This window comes from Sus scrofa, chromosome 1, assembly GCF_000003025.6.
Source record: "Sus scrofa isolate TJ Tabasco breed Duroc chromosome 1, Sscrofa11.1, whole genome shotgun sequence".
Classification (NCBI taxonomy): Eukaryota; Metazoa; Chordata; class Mammalia; order Artiodactyla; family Suidae; genus Sus; species Sus scrofa.
Window position 1 is genome coordinate 102703392 of NC_010443.5, and position 14639 is coordinate 102718030.

General features: G+C 35.6%; 1 protein-coding gene across 6 annotated transcripts in view; it reads left to right on the plus strand.

The window, feature by feature from the left end:
* Positions 1–14639, plus strand: part of DCC (DCC netrin 1 receptor) — a 1568393-nt gene that overhangs the window by 1184763 nt on the left and 368991 nt on the right. For all 6 annotated transcript variants that reach the window (XM_021073445.1, XM_021073448.1, XM_021073456.1 and 3 more), the window contains 2 exons: positions 12090–12238; positions 14112–14250. In XM_021073445.1, the coding sequence (XP_020929104.1) occupies positions 12090–12238; positions 14112–14250 (288 nt within the window). The remainder of the gene's footprint in view (positions 1–12089; positions 12239–14111; positions 14251–14639) is intronic.

A 14639-nucleotide genomic window follows, 5' to 3' on the forward strand; every position in this document is an offset into this window, starting at 1 on the left:
AAGGTAAACTTTCACACTCACATATTTCATGTTGATTATGATTTGAAGTGACCATATTTTAGATATATTGGGTTAAATACACAGCTTATTAAAATTAATTTCACTTACTGCATTGTTCCCTTCTTAAGTGGGTATCGAAACGTTAAAATCACATATGCGCATCTGTGGCTCACATTTATTGTACAGTGATGACTTTGATATATTCCCTATGTCTTATACCCAGCCAGCAGGAAGTCAAGAAGATTGCCAATCTGATATTAAATTGAGTTTTTTGGAATTATTCAAATCCAGTGGTTAAGCAAATCAATCTTCTTAACTAAATCTTTTTGAAAGTTATCTAATTAATATCCATATTTAACCATCATTTTCCTTATTTAACTACATATTGACTGAACATCATAATTGATGGCCTTGAATGTTTGAGTCAAAGACATTTCTTTCCTATTGGTCTGAGACTTTAAGGCCAAAAAGCAACTAAAAGTCAGGGAGGTGGGGTTGGGGAAAGAAGAGGGATCTTTGGGTCCAGAGTCCTGCATCTGTGTCCCTGTGTTCAGTTTTATTTAAAGTCACCGTCCAACTTCTATGAGATAATTTACTACTGAAGTCTATTTGTCTTCCTGCTGCTATCTTGAAACAAGCCCAAATCTTCCTTCTGGTTAATAAACTTCTTATCTTCTGAATACTGAAAATAAAATAAACTTAATCCTCAGGGTGATTCCGTCAGCAACCGGGGAGCCTTTTAGATGCTTCTTAGAGATAGAGGACATCTAGATTTTCTGCCCTGCGCGATGATCAATCTTTTCCTTGCATTCCTGTATGTGTAAGGGCGTTAAAGGTGCTTCCCAGTGATAAATGTCAGTAGAATCGCAAAGTGAATATTAATTTCAGCATCGTCAAGGTCAGATGGGTACCCAGGTTCATTGCTATTGGAATTTTTATTGTTGCCATTGTTAGGAAAGATATATCATCTTGAGCCCTTTTTTTGCAAGAATCAGGAGCGGAATGCAACAAAATTCCTCAACACGCCTATGCATTGCTCAGAAAAAAGTGCCTTAGCACAGTCTGATCTCTTAATTGGGGTAATTATTTTGAGTGTCTTTAAAAAGAGCAAAGTGTGGGTTTAGATGGGCTAAGTTAGGTGGGAACAGAACAAACAGATGATCACAAAATCTGGAGACTAGCTAATGTTCCTGAAAAGCGGCTGACTATATATGGGAAAAGAAAGAAAAAGAAAAAAAAAAATGCAGGAGAAATAAATAAAGAAGAAAAGTCTGTAATGAGGCCATTCATAGAACTGGGGTGTGAAATTATCTGTCTGGGAATGCAAGAAATTAAAAGAGAAGGAAAGATGTAGAAAAATAATAGGTTATGACTGTCCATCTGGGGATAAATACCCAGCTGGATGTCTCTGTTTTTAGTGAAGAACCTCAGCCCCAATGTGGGTACCAACACTGTGAGGTTCACCTGCCTACGTACCATACCCACACACCTGCCCAGTCTCACGTTAGTCTAGTGTTTTCTATCTCAATGAACAATACCAGAAACACTTAGCTATGCAAGTGAGAAACACAGGAATCATTCTTTTAGTCTCCAGTTTCTCTCTGCCACACCTCCAGTCCATCAGATGTTGTTGACTTTTCCCTTCCATATCTATCTGGATTTCACACACACTTTTCCCCCACAACCCTTTCTCTTTGTATCCATTACCATTATTCTAAGTCAAACTTTAAGCTTTCTCTTCTGGGCTCTATAGAATACTCTTCCACCTGCCACCTATTTTTCCCCCTTCAGTTCACAATCTGTGTAGGGAACAGAGTTCAACATGCTTAAATCCAACCGTTCCTTTACAATTTCTAAAAAATAAAAATCCTCCTAGAGCCTTTAAGACCCAGTATGGTCTCACCCCTGACAATCTCTCCACCTTCATTGGGATCCCTCTCCTAACTCCTTGTGGTCTCATTACCTTAGACTACACTTTAAGGAAGTTTTCATTTTTGCCCCTGTCAATTCTCACAATGCCTAGCACACTATAAAAAAAATGATAACATTGGAGTTCCTGTTGTGTCACAGAGAGTTAAGAACTCAACATGGTATCTGTGAGAACATGGGTTTGATCCCCAGCCTTGCTCAGTGGGTTAAGAATATGGTATTGCAACAAGCAAGCTGCTGCCTAGATCACAAATTCAGCCTGGATCTGATGTGTCTGTGGCTGTGGTGTAGGCTGGCAACTACAGCTCCAATTTGTCCCCTAGTCTGGGAACTTCCATATGCCACAGGTGCAGCTCTAAAAAGCAAAAAAAAAAAAAATTATATTACTGAGCATTTTCTTGGTACCAGATACTGTTGCTATATCATTTATTATTAATCTCCACAGCAAAGCCATGAGGTTGGTGTTGGTATTAACCCCATTTTTATGGTAAGAGAATTTAAGCTCAAGAACATTAAGTAACTTGACCCTGGCCACATAGCCTGAGCAGGGGCACTGGATTTGAACCCTGGGTCTCAGATTCTGAAGGCTACCCCCTTTACTGTTAGTCTCTCTCACCAAAAGTTTTATTGAATGAGATGAAGTCCAGATGGGTGACTTCTGTGAAACCTCTGTGTTAGGAAAATAGAGTTTTAAATTTCTTCTTTAACTTATGGTCCTCCACAAAGAGTCATTTTACCCAAGGCAGTTCCTTACCCTTAAAAAACCTAGAAATAGATAGATAATTTATTTCTTCCCCAAAGAGATGATATCTTTAAAGGTAGGATCTTTTTTGCCGTAATGTAGAAGAATCTACTCACTTGACTGCCAGAAGAAGCATCTCTGCTTCCTTTTCCTCTGATAAATGACAGCAGGCTTTTTATAAAAGCAGTCCATACATGGCAGTTATTGGCTCTATTAAAGCTACAGCTATCAAATATTGATTCTTCCCATCTTGACCATAATACAAGCCAACTTTGAGGAAGGTTACAGGGACTTAGTTACATTATCACCATGGGAAACACTCCGGGTTGTGCATAAGCTAAGGCATGTCTATTTATAGAGAACTGACATTTTTGTGTGCAGAAATATGCTGAGGTATATATGGGTCTCAAATATGTATGAAACAAGCAAAAGGCATATACATGCCCTTCCTAGGGGATTCTGTTGGGACCCTTCTATGAGAATTAGTCCTGGAGTTCCTGTCATGGCTAACAAATCTGACTAGGAACCATGAGGTTGTGGGTTTGATCCCTGGCCTTGCTCATTGGGTTGAGGATCTGGCGTTGCTGTGAGGTGTGGCGGAGTTCACAGATGTGGCTCAGATCCTGTGATGCTGTGGCTGTGGTGTAGGCCGGCGGCTACAGCTCCGAATTTAGACCCCTAGCCTGGGAACCTGCATATGTGCAGCCCTAGAAAAGACGAAAAGACAAAAAATAAAAAAATAAAAATGATTATACTAAAAAAAAAGAATTAGACCTAAACGCATGGTCCATGTAATAAAACAAAAATAACTATGTGGACTATTTATGAGGAGGTTGAAAGGCTTAAATTATTTTTTAATTTTTTATTTCTTATTTTTTTAAGTTTTTATTATAGTTGATTTATAAGGTTGTGTCAATTTCTGCTGTACAGCAAAGTGACCCTGTCATTTATGTGTATATATATATACATACACACACATAATATATAGATATACACACAATGTATATATAACATATATACACATAGACACATATAATGTAATGCATCCCCTTTCTTATATTATCTTCCATCATGTTCTATCCCAAGAGATTGGATATAGTTAGTTCCCTGGGCTGTACAGTAGGACCTAATTGCTTATCTGTTTAAATTTATATCTGTTATCATGACACATCGGGCAAACCTCTACTCTTGTGTTAGGCAGTCTCTTGGCCAGGGTTAGTTTGTAAACATAATCCTGATCAGGACTCATGTTACACCCTATGCATGTATGGACTGCCATGCTTTCCATTTCCCTTCCACATATATCATCACCTCATGTTCTAGCAATCTTGAGAATTAAGAGCAATTACTCCTTCCTCTGATAGTCTGATAAGGAAACCAAAATTTGGAAAAGTTTAAGGGACTTGATTTCAGGTATATCAACTACCATATTATTTTAAACAATTTTCTATATAGCATCACATATGATTTCTACAGTAGCCCTGTTTTATAGAAATTACAAACTCATAAGAATATAATATGCAGAATGGTGAAGTAATTGGGGCTAAAGATAGTGTATTATTAAATAGAGGAGAGGGGTTTTTGATCCAGGATCCAAAGTTAAGGTGTTTTATTCCTACTTGTGGTTTTTTTGTGATTTTGTTTTGTTTTGTTTTGTTTTTCTGACCAACATTTTCACCTTTCTGCTATTTCTGTTTGAAATTTCTCAAAAGTTCTTGAAAAATTCTTAGAAAACCTATGTGATTTTTTTTTCTTTTCTGAACAGTTGTTTCCAAACTGATTTTAGAGACAAATGTCTTGCCAAAAATGGATGAAGTTTTTAACTTTCTTCAAATATCTTGAGGCACACCACATTTTCCTAAATATGATAGAACATTTTCTGATTTGTTGATAATGCTAACAGAATAGGAAAAAGCAAGTTAATGATAATTTCATGCTTGTGAGTTGTTTCCTGATTAATTGTACCATTATATTAATTATATTAATTGTGTCATTATTTCTACTTAAAGACTTCCTCATCTAAAGCCTTCCTAAACTATATAGTATGTCTCTCCTTGATCGACTTTTAAGTTCTATTCCAGAAAGAATGGAATAACATCAAGGTCATTACTCATTCAGCTCATTCACACCCAGGTACCCTGATTCACTGGATTCCTCCTTCTCATCTGTCCTTCCTTTCCCATCAGTGCAATTTTCAACTGTCATTCCAGAAATACTTTTGATGAAACATCCCAAAACTGTCCTCATTACTATATACTAAATCAATAGATCTATTTCTAGCATTTATATATTTTGTCATCTTTCCAGAGAGGTGTTTATTTGTTTTGTTTTGTGTGTATGCAGGTTTTCTTTGTCCTAATAAGTTCCTTCGAAAAAATCTACATAATCAAATATTTCAGAGTGCTAGAGATAACATCATATGATTAAACACGTAAAAAGTATACTACACTCTAAAGTCAGCTGGTACTTTTATCTAAAAATTTTAATCACAATGGAAAGTAGCTAAGCCCAAGCTATCCTTGGGACAGGGGGTTGGGGGGTGGAATTTAAGTCATTATGATTAAGCTCATATGACATGAAGCCTTCAGTTATAGGGATATTTAAACACATTTGGCTGAATCTTTAAGTTTTTAACTTTAGTGTTTAGTATCTTTCAGGCAATCTTTTTGTATCATAAAAACAGATGCCTTTGACATTACTTAGAAATCTCTAGTTTAAAAGATTTGAAACTTCAGTCATGCAGTCAGGAATTTACATCAGCTACTAGTCTTTACATTTCTAGGTATTGCTTATATTTTCCAAAGTAAAATTCAACATCAGATATACTTCACCACGGTTATTACCACTTGACTGTGTTAGTGAAAAATCTGTTACTCCACTGAAAAGACGTTACATTGGTATCAATCCTTATAATCACTTTTAATCACTTCTACTTCTTATTCTAGGATAAATCACAAGACTAGTTTTAAGATTAGTTTTTTCAAAGAGAATCATTAATTTTTTTTCTACTATGCTGTCAAAAATATCCATTATTTAATATATCAGGACATATGTGTGTATATATATATGTTTGTGTATACAAGTAATATTATGTCATAAATCACACATATTTTATATATGTGTGTGTATATATTTAGATAGATCAGTATAAGTCTACAGACGCACACATGCACATACACAAACACACACAATGACACAGTTATGTATATTGGCAGATAGAAGATAGCCCCTATTAAGCCCAAAAATAAAATGATCAGGAAATTACTACTTCCAACAACCAGATCTTGTCAGACTCCTGTGGTTTTGGAATAGAAACCCACCCTAGTTTGTGCTTCTTCCTTGCCAAACTACTGGTCATATCTCCTAACTCTATATAGTTCAGTCAAGAAGGGGTTTTACGATGTTAATAATTGTGTTGCCTGCAGGCTTTTTGATGTTGAGTTCCCCATGCAGAATAGAAAGAGATTTCACAGAAATTTCATTAAAGCTGTTAACTACAGGAGAAAAAAAAATCAAAGAGGCAATCAAAGTGTGCACTTTATTATCAATACATGCAAATAGTTTCAGAAATGGTTTGCATTCAAAACACATTCAGTGAAGATATCATTGGCAGTGGCAGCTGCTTCTTGAAGAGGAGAGCTTTGTGGCCTAAATCCATTTGGATCGCTACAGATAATTACTTAGATCCCTTGCTCTCCATTTCTTTAAATGGACTCAAGAGTCATTTTTATGTTAGCACATGAATAAGAAGGTAGACTCACCCTCAGCATTCTGGCCCTAAATTGAGAACATGTGAAATTACAGGTCATTATTTGAATGACAACTCATACAATTTCTTCTTCTTCTTTTTTTTGTTTTTGTTTTGTTTTGTTTTGTTTTTTGTTTAACAAATGCACTGTTACTTGAGTTCTAAAAAAAAGATTTGGTGGTTGTTAAATTAATGATTTAGGAACATTGTACTACACAGTCATTTTGAAAAGATTTTAAATATTCAAATGTTCAACTACATATTCTATGGCACTTACATTTGTCTTCATTTTGAACTACCAGCTGCGAACATCAGTATAATGGTAAAAAGACATCAGCCTCATTCAGGGTTATGATGACAGAGGCAGGTCTTAATCCTTCTAAAGCTTTTTCTTTGAAAACCTTATATTCACATTCGTATTAGGAAGAGGTTATTTAAACTCCCAAGATATTTTTAGAACCATTGATTTGATAAATCATGAGTTAGACTTTAGTCTGCTTAATACAAATATCAAGTTACTTACAGTACAGAGAAGTCAGGAAAGTAGACAAATAGGTATTAGTATAGGCACAGAGTAAGAGAAGGGGAAGGAAAATAGAGTAGGGTGTTGATTCGTATGTGCTGTTGACTTCTTGATCAACAGAAGCCCTAACATTTGGAAAACCCAAAACATTTGGTGAAGGAAACTAGATAAACTCAAATGCCTTTGATTTATCCATGATTTGGAAAATGAAATAGGAAAGTTTATTTACAAATGTTTCAGTTTCTGAAAGAGTAGCATTTTATTAAAAGTGAAGATGTTTATTTAAAGTAAAATTATCACCGTATTTCCCATCATAAAGTAATTAACAATCACTACAAATGATTTAATGATAAAAGATCACTGATTTTCAGAACTAAAAGAAACCAGGGATATTATCTAATCTGTTGGGATCTGCCAGCCAAGGAATTACAGACCCTGCTGATAGAAATTATGGGCCCTGTACCTCAAAAATTGTACATATTACATTCTTAAAAATATGCATAAAATTTTAAGGAATCTGTGGACACCTCGATCCTTGATGACAATAACCAGTCTCTGTAATGAGTAGGTGTAAGAAATCATACCTGCTGACTTTCATCTTAATCATTGTAGCTCATTAAACTGTGATTTCCCCCCTCACATACATCCTATCAACAGTATGATTATGATAAATTATTTTATTAAAGATTCAGCCAACTTTTACATGCCTTTTTTTGAGTAATATGCAATAAGATCTCCTTATAAAGTATCCCGTTACACTATAAATTTATATATATATAGTCAGAAATTACTGTCCCCAGTGCAAATAGTGACATGTAAAATATCTCATTTACTCTATCATAAGTATTTAATTTGTTCTTAGGTACAGGTGTTATAATGAATTTCTGCTGTAATGCAATATTGAAATTTAAAAAAGTAGTCGGTTAGGTTGACATTGATTGATGAGTTATTTGCGTAGATTATGCATCTGTTCTGAAATCTTTCCATTCTTTGAGGAAAGAGGTAACTCGAATAGAGATGGAGAGAAATTAGATGCAGTTTGCCACAAAATTATTGTCCAACTGAGGGGATCAGTGGGGATTTTCAAAGACATCTTGGAAATGATGAGCAGTTAAGCCCATTAAGGTTCTTGACTGACATGCTGAAATGTAATGAAATGGAAGAACGAAGCTGTTAACCGTATTGATTTCTCATCTAATTCCCATTTTGAACATCTTTGAATCTCCCGTTTTCTCTCTCTTTCTTTCTAATACGCATATAATGAACCACAATGTATATGAGTTGTGTTTAAATATAAATTTAAAAATCTATATTAAACATAAATTTATTAAGTATAAATTTAAAAATCTATAAGTTTATAAATAAACAAGTACATAAGTAGACAAGTAAATATATATATACACACACATACACACACATATGTATTTCCACAATCTACATAAAACACAAGATCTCGTATCCATAGGCCAATGTTAGAGCCATAATTCAGAAGGAAAATATTAGGGAACTTAGGAATTTATTGATAGCACTATTGTGAAGAAGAGCATTCATTTAATAGCTTAAGTTGTTACCAAATCAAGCTTGGGTCTACTCATCCCAACATGGTAAAGCCAAGCTACTGGAACTTGGTTGTGGTGATGGAAAGTACTGTATTTATTGCAGAGTGCCAAGCAAGGAGAATGGACAGACAGCTCATGCTTAAAAGTCCCAGACTCTCTGATGGCTTTCAGGGAAGGGGTTTTAAAGACAGTGTGAGGGAGAGGACCACAGGGTGATCAGCTCTTGCACAATTCTTGAATTGGTTGGCATCAAGGTGAAGTTTTGCATCATAAACCTTTTGATTTTCAACTAGTCTAGGGTCCATGTGCTTGAGGTCAGCAGTTTTCTTGGGGGTGGAGGATGTCAGTCTGCTTCCTTAAAACACAAATTCTTGACACTAGTCAGGAATGTTGTGGAAAAGAATATTCTGTGTGCAGACAGAATGATTATCCTGGTATGGATCATTATCTTTATATCTCTATCCCTCTGTCTTTCTATCTCAAGGTAGGCACACCTCTTTTTATTGCACTTTGCTGTTTCACCTTTGCAGATATTGTGTTTTTTAGTAAATTAAAGCCTTGAGGCAACCTTGCATCGAGCAAGTCTATTGTATGTTCCTAAATTTTTTTGCATTTGTTCATACATATGCATTCATGTGTTTCTTGTTCACCCAACGGATCTAGATGCAAAGACATCCAAGTAGCAATAAACACATCTAACAACCAGATCTTTGTCTCAAATGCCATTTACTCCCCACTAAAAGGAACCAGAAATCTTTGGAGAAATGTTCGATTACAGAGCTGAGGTGGGATTGAGATGAGTCTGGAATACATAATGCCAGAAAGAAAGGAAGTGTTTCAAAAAAATGATGGCACATGTCATAAAGACAGAGGAAACAGCTTAAAGAGGGCCTTGTTGACCAAATATGGAACAATTTGAACACCAAAATAATTAATAATGATTAATGATATACCATAAAAATAGAAATCCATGTGCTCATAGTGATAATAGATATATAAGTATAAACATGGATTCTTGCTTATAAAAGAATGCTAAGTACCAAATGGTTAATGCAGGAGTGCTTGAATAGAAAAAAATCACCATTTTTTTAACCACCCTGATAAAAATCAATTCCATCAAGAAACATTAACAGATGTTAATGCTAGGGGAACTGATAAAGAACATGATATTTACATGGTCCCAATATAAGGTCTCCATACGGATTGTTTATTCGTTGTAAGTGGTGGAGCAGGAGGCTAGGGGTAGGTGGGGATGCAGGAGACCAATTAACTCTACAATGGAGAAATATGATAGTACCTTGACCTGGTGCTCATCATTAATATAATTGAGGGTATGGATGTGATGCCCTGAGAAAGACAGACATCACTTACATCTTGTTTCAGTCTGGAATTATAACTTAAATTTAATACAAAGAAACAAAGACAGATCCAAAAGGAAAAACATTCCGTTAATAAAAAAGGACTGTATTCTTCCTACTATACATAGCCTAAAAGATAGAGAAAGGCTTTGGAAAAGTTCCAGTATAAAGCAGACTAAAGGGATATGGCAACAAAATTCAAACTTGATCCTAAACTGGATCCTCAATTAGAGATGAAAATGCCATATAAAATGATACTATTGAATAGTTGACACAATTTGAATACGGATGACAAATAGATAAAATATTGTATGAATATCAAATGCACTGAAGATGGTAACTAAATTATTTGTACATACATTAATTCTTAAGAAATATGCACTAAAGAGTTTAGAGGTAAATAGCCCTTATTAATCTGGATAGATGGATGGATGGATGGATGGATGGTTCGATAGATAGATAGATACTGAGAGAGATTGATAAAGTTTATAGAGAAAAATGTTATTAATGGGTAAATCTGGACAAAGGAAAATGGGTATTCTGTGTATTCCTGTCATCCTTAACATTTTCTGTAGCATTAAAATGATTTTCAAATATGTTTTTAAGGAATTATTAATAATCACTTGTTTAGGTGAAAAGAATGCAATTGCCAAGAATAAGGATTCTCGGGGTGTGGAGACTGGTGGGAAAATATGTGAAGGTGACATAAAAAAATGAGTTTCTGATGTGAATACTTTTTTCCGAAAAATTTTTGAGCTCCTTAAGGAGCTGAATTCCAAGGGAAAAATTCTGGAAATGACTCAGAGATAAAGGTTCCATGCCTATCTAAGGATATCATCAGATACGTATCGGCCAGGTTTTCACGTGCTTTGGAAATTCAAACTTGCAAGAGTTGAATTAGAGATCTAAAATATGTATCTGTCCACAACTAAGTGGTATCTAAGGCTGGGTGAAATGTTCACCATGTTGAAGTTGTTATGCTTTCAGTAGTGAGACTATTTATTTTAGATTACAATAACATAACTCTTGCATTTACCATTTACAAATTGTATGTTTATACTCAGATCTATGTACACAAGTAAAAAATTATGCACAAATTCAAAATTTTGCAATACTAAAATCTGAATGATTTTCTTAATTCACTTCCTAACCTGACTTGACTTTATGTTGAGCTATGTATAGTCTCTCTCTTTTTTTTTTTTTTTGCTTTTTAGGGCTGCGCCTGTGGCATATGGAGGTTCCCAGGTTAGGGGTCAAATCGGAGCTGCAGCTGCCACCCTACACCAAAGCAACGTGGGATCTGAGCCACGTCTGTGACCTACACTGCAGCTCACGGCAATGTGGGATCCTCAACCCCCTGAATGAGGCCAGGAATCAAACCTGCGTCCTTGTGGATGCTAATCAGATTCATTAACCCCTGAGCCACGACGGGAACTCCCTATGTATCGTATTTAATAATCCTGTTTGTTGTGAATGTTACATGTTTGCTGGAAATATATGATTTAATAGCAGGGTACTACCATGGACCTCACAGTGTTAACTTTCTAAAATCTAGAAATTTCTGGATATAGAAACACAGCCAGATGTAAATGTTTTGGTTAAATGATTGTGGACCTGTATCTATCTATTTCCTTTAATGAACAAGTTTCTTCTTGATGAACTGTAGTAATAGTTATGAGAGAAAATAAAGTAAAATTGAAAATTAAATCCTAAAATTAATTTAAAGGACCCGATTGGGCAAGATTTTAAGATGATAACTAAATAACGACAATGATGTGGTAAATTACCCATAACTGTGCTGCCTATTTAAATTATAAGTAGGACTATGATCTACAAGTATTCTAATTACATTTTCTCTTTTCTTTCTGCAGTTATTAGCAGTACACAGGCAAAACCATGCTGGAAAAGTGACAATTTTCCCATACTGAGAATTTAGATTCAGATCCCCACTCTTCTGCCATTACCCTAGTCATTTATACTCCTTGACTAGTTTCCTCAACTGTAAAAATGAAATAAGTAATTTAGATTAATGTAAATCCTCTTCTGAATTTTAAAATGAATGATCCTAAAACTTCATTACTTTCTATGCATATTCTATGTTTTGACGTGCTTATTCCATACAGTTCTAAAAGTAGCACATGCTGCTATAATTTCCTTGAACTGTAAAAGATATTCTGTTTGTTTTGAGAAAGAGAACCTTCTTGGACTAATCAATTTCTCTTGTAAACAGTGCAAGTTCCAGGACCAGTAGAGAACCTGCAAGCTGTATCTACCTCACCTACCTCAATTCTTATTACCTGGGAACCCCCTGCCTATGCAAATGGTCCCGTCCAAGGTTACAGATTGTTCTGCACTGAAGTGTCCACGGGGAAGGAACAGGTAGGCAAGATAATGGGCCCCACTCCTGCCACCTATTTGACGATGCTATGACTGGAGAAATTGTGAGATCTACATGCTCTTGATATAGTCCTGTATCCAGCACTTTAAGTGGATGGCTGATCAGTTTTAAAGCACTCGTCATTTAAACTGTTAAGCAATTGAATTGAATGCTGGTGGTAAGAGAGGCAAATGGGCAGTGACATGAAGTCAACATAAAGGATGCTGATTTTGTTTGAGCATCTAGTGGTCTGAGCCAGTGTAAGCACCTTTGAATGAGCCCATCTGGTGCCAGAAAATATTTGATTTTCAGTCCTTATCCTAAGGGATGATCAACCCTGTATTCAATGACCTCAATCAAATTGCTTTTTTCATTCTTCTTTTCATCCATATGTTTGATATTATTTCTACCTTCTCCTCACCGTGGGCCTGTCACCAGTCGCTTCTCATTGTTTGCAGTATACCTTATTCCAGAAGACTACCTTTTTCTTTCTTCAATTTTGCCTCTAATCTGTGGTGAACACATATATTTGAAAACAGGAAAATTATATTTTCAGATTAAGTTACAATACATGGGTCTTTAGGGAGACACATGAAACTTGGCCATTCTATTTTGTGATTTACATATTACTATGGAGATGTTTACTTTCAGATTCTTAGCTTCATGTAGAAAAAGATACACAGATAAGTGTATAAATAAGAAAGACCCGGATGTGACCCTAGGAGAGTGAAATTCTTACAATATGTTGTGAAGTTTGCCAAGCATATGTTTCCACATAAACTGCACGATAGATATTTTTCATTAAAAAAAATTCTATTCAGAAATTTTTTCCCTCATGATAATTACCAAGAACTTCTCCTATGTATTCATTTACTCCAATTGTTTTTTTATTTACTGTTCCCATACTCCTATTTAGCTATTTTCACTGTTCTAGTCTATCCTTTTTTCTACATATTTTAGTTCTCTAATAATGAATTGCACAAATCCATTTAATTAATTATTTAATTTATGGCCACACCTGGAAGTTCCTAGACTAGGGGTTGATTTAGAGCTGCAGCTGCCACAGAAATGCTGAATCTGAGCCACATCTGCAGCCTATGCAGATGCAGCTTGCTCTCTATGCTGGATCCTTAACCCACTAAGCATAGCCAAGGATCGAACCCACATCCTCAGGGGCGCTATGTTGGATTCTTAACCTACTCAGCCACACCAGGAACTCCCAAATCCATTCAAATAAATTTTAAAAATTAGTGTTACCCTGGATAGATATTACGTGTGAGAATCATCATGGAGAGCTAAATAATGGCTCTTCTAGAGTGAACTGGCACTGATTTTTCAGTGGCCTTCACCTCCAGGAACTCATTTCCATAGCTGTGAAGTGCTGACAGCATTTCCAACTTCAGCTCAAAGCATTGTGAGAGATAGCCATGGTAGCAAAGTATCTGTCAGTTTCAAGCATCCTGGGTATATTTCAGCGAGAGGAGGAAGAAATCTATTGTTTCTTGTAAATTATTCCATTCAGGGTAAAGGAGCAGCTCTCTGTTCCCATGGATTTACAAGCTGCCACCTTCTTGTCGGGGTTTTGGTGTGGGTGTTAACACCACACAGCCTTCAATGTATTGGGTGATGTTGAACAAATTGGAGCTTAATGACTGTAAAAATAGCACAGTGCTATTTTAACTAGGAGTCTACAGAGTGGTTTTGGTTTTAGTGGGGGAGTGTGGATCACAATTTCGGTTTTACAACTCATAATAAGACTAGAGGGTAGTTTTGTGAGTAAGAGTCTCATATCCAATTCACTGATTGCACAGAATGGCTGCCATTTCTGCTTTAATGTGCCTCCTGAATAACACTTTTGGTGTTTTATGTCTCCAGAACATAGAGGTTGATGGACTCTCTTATAAACTGGAAGGCTTGAAAAAATTCACGGAATACAGTCTTCGATTCCTGGCTTATAATCGCTATGGGCCTGGAGTCTCCACTGAAGATATAACAGTGGTTACACTTTCTGATGGTAAGTTATAAACGGTGAAATTTGACTCACCTTTTTGTTATAATAGTGAAGTAATACTGTATGTATGCCATAAATTCCATGGTCAGAATTTTCTAAGTAAAACTATGAAATATACTAGCCTAAACTAGAAATTTTGCTAATTCATTCAAACTATCTAGTACCGTCAAATTTAAACTTTGAAAAGATATACATTCTGAGTCAGGATGTTCTAATTAGTCATTCTCAAAGTGTGATTACTGATTAAGAGCTCAAGATAATTTTTTGTGTGTTTTGTTATTCCTATGAATACAAACACCTTTGTGCAGGTGTGGGGACTCATTTACATTAGTATCTTTTTGTTCTCCTTCTAACTGATGGTAGGTGATTAGAAGTGTAAATGATGGACAGTT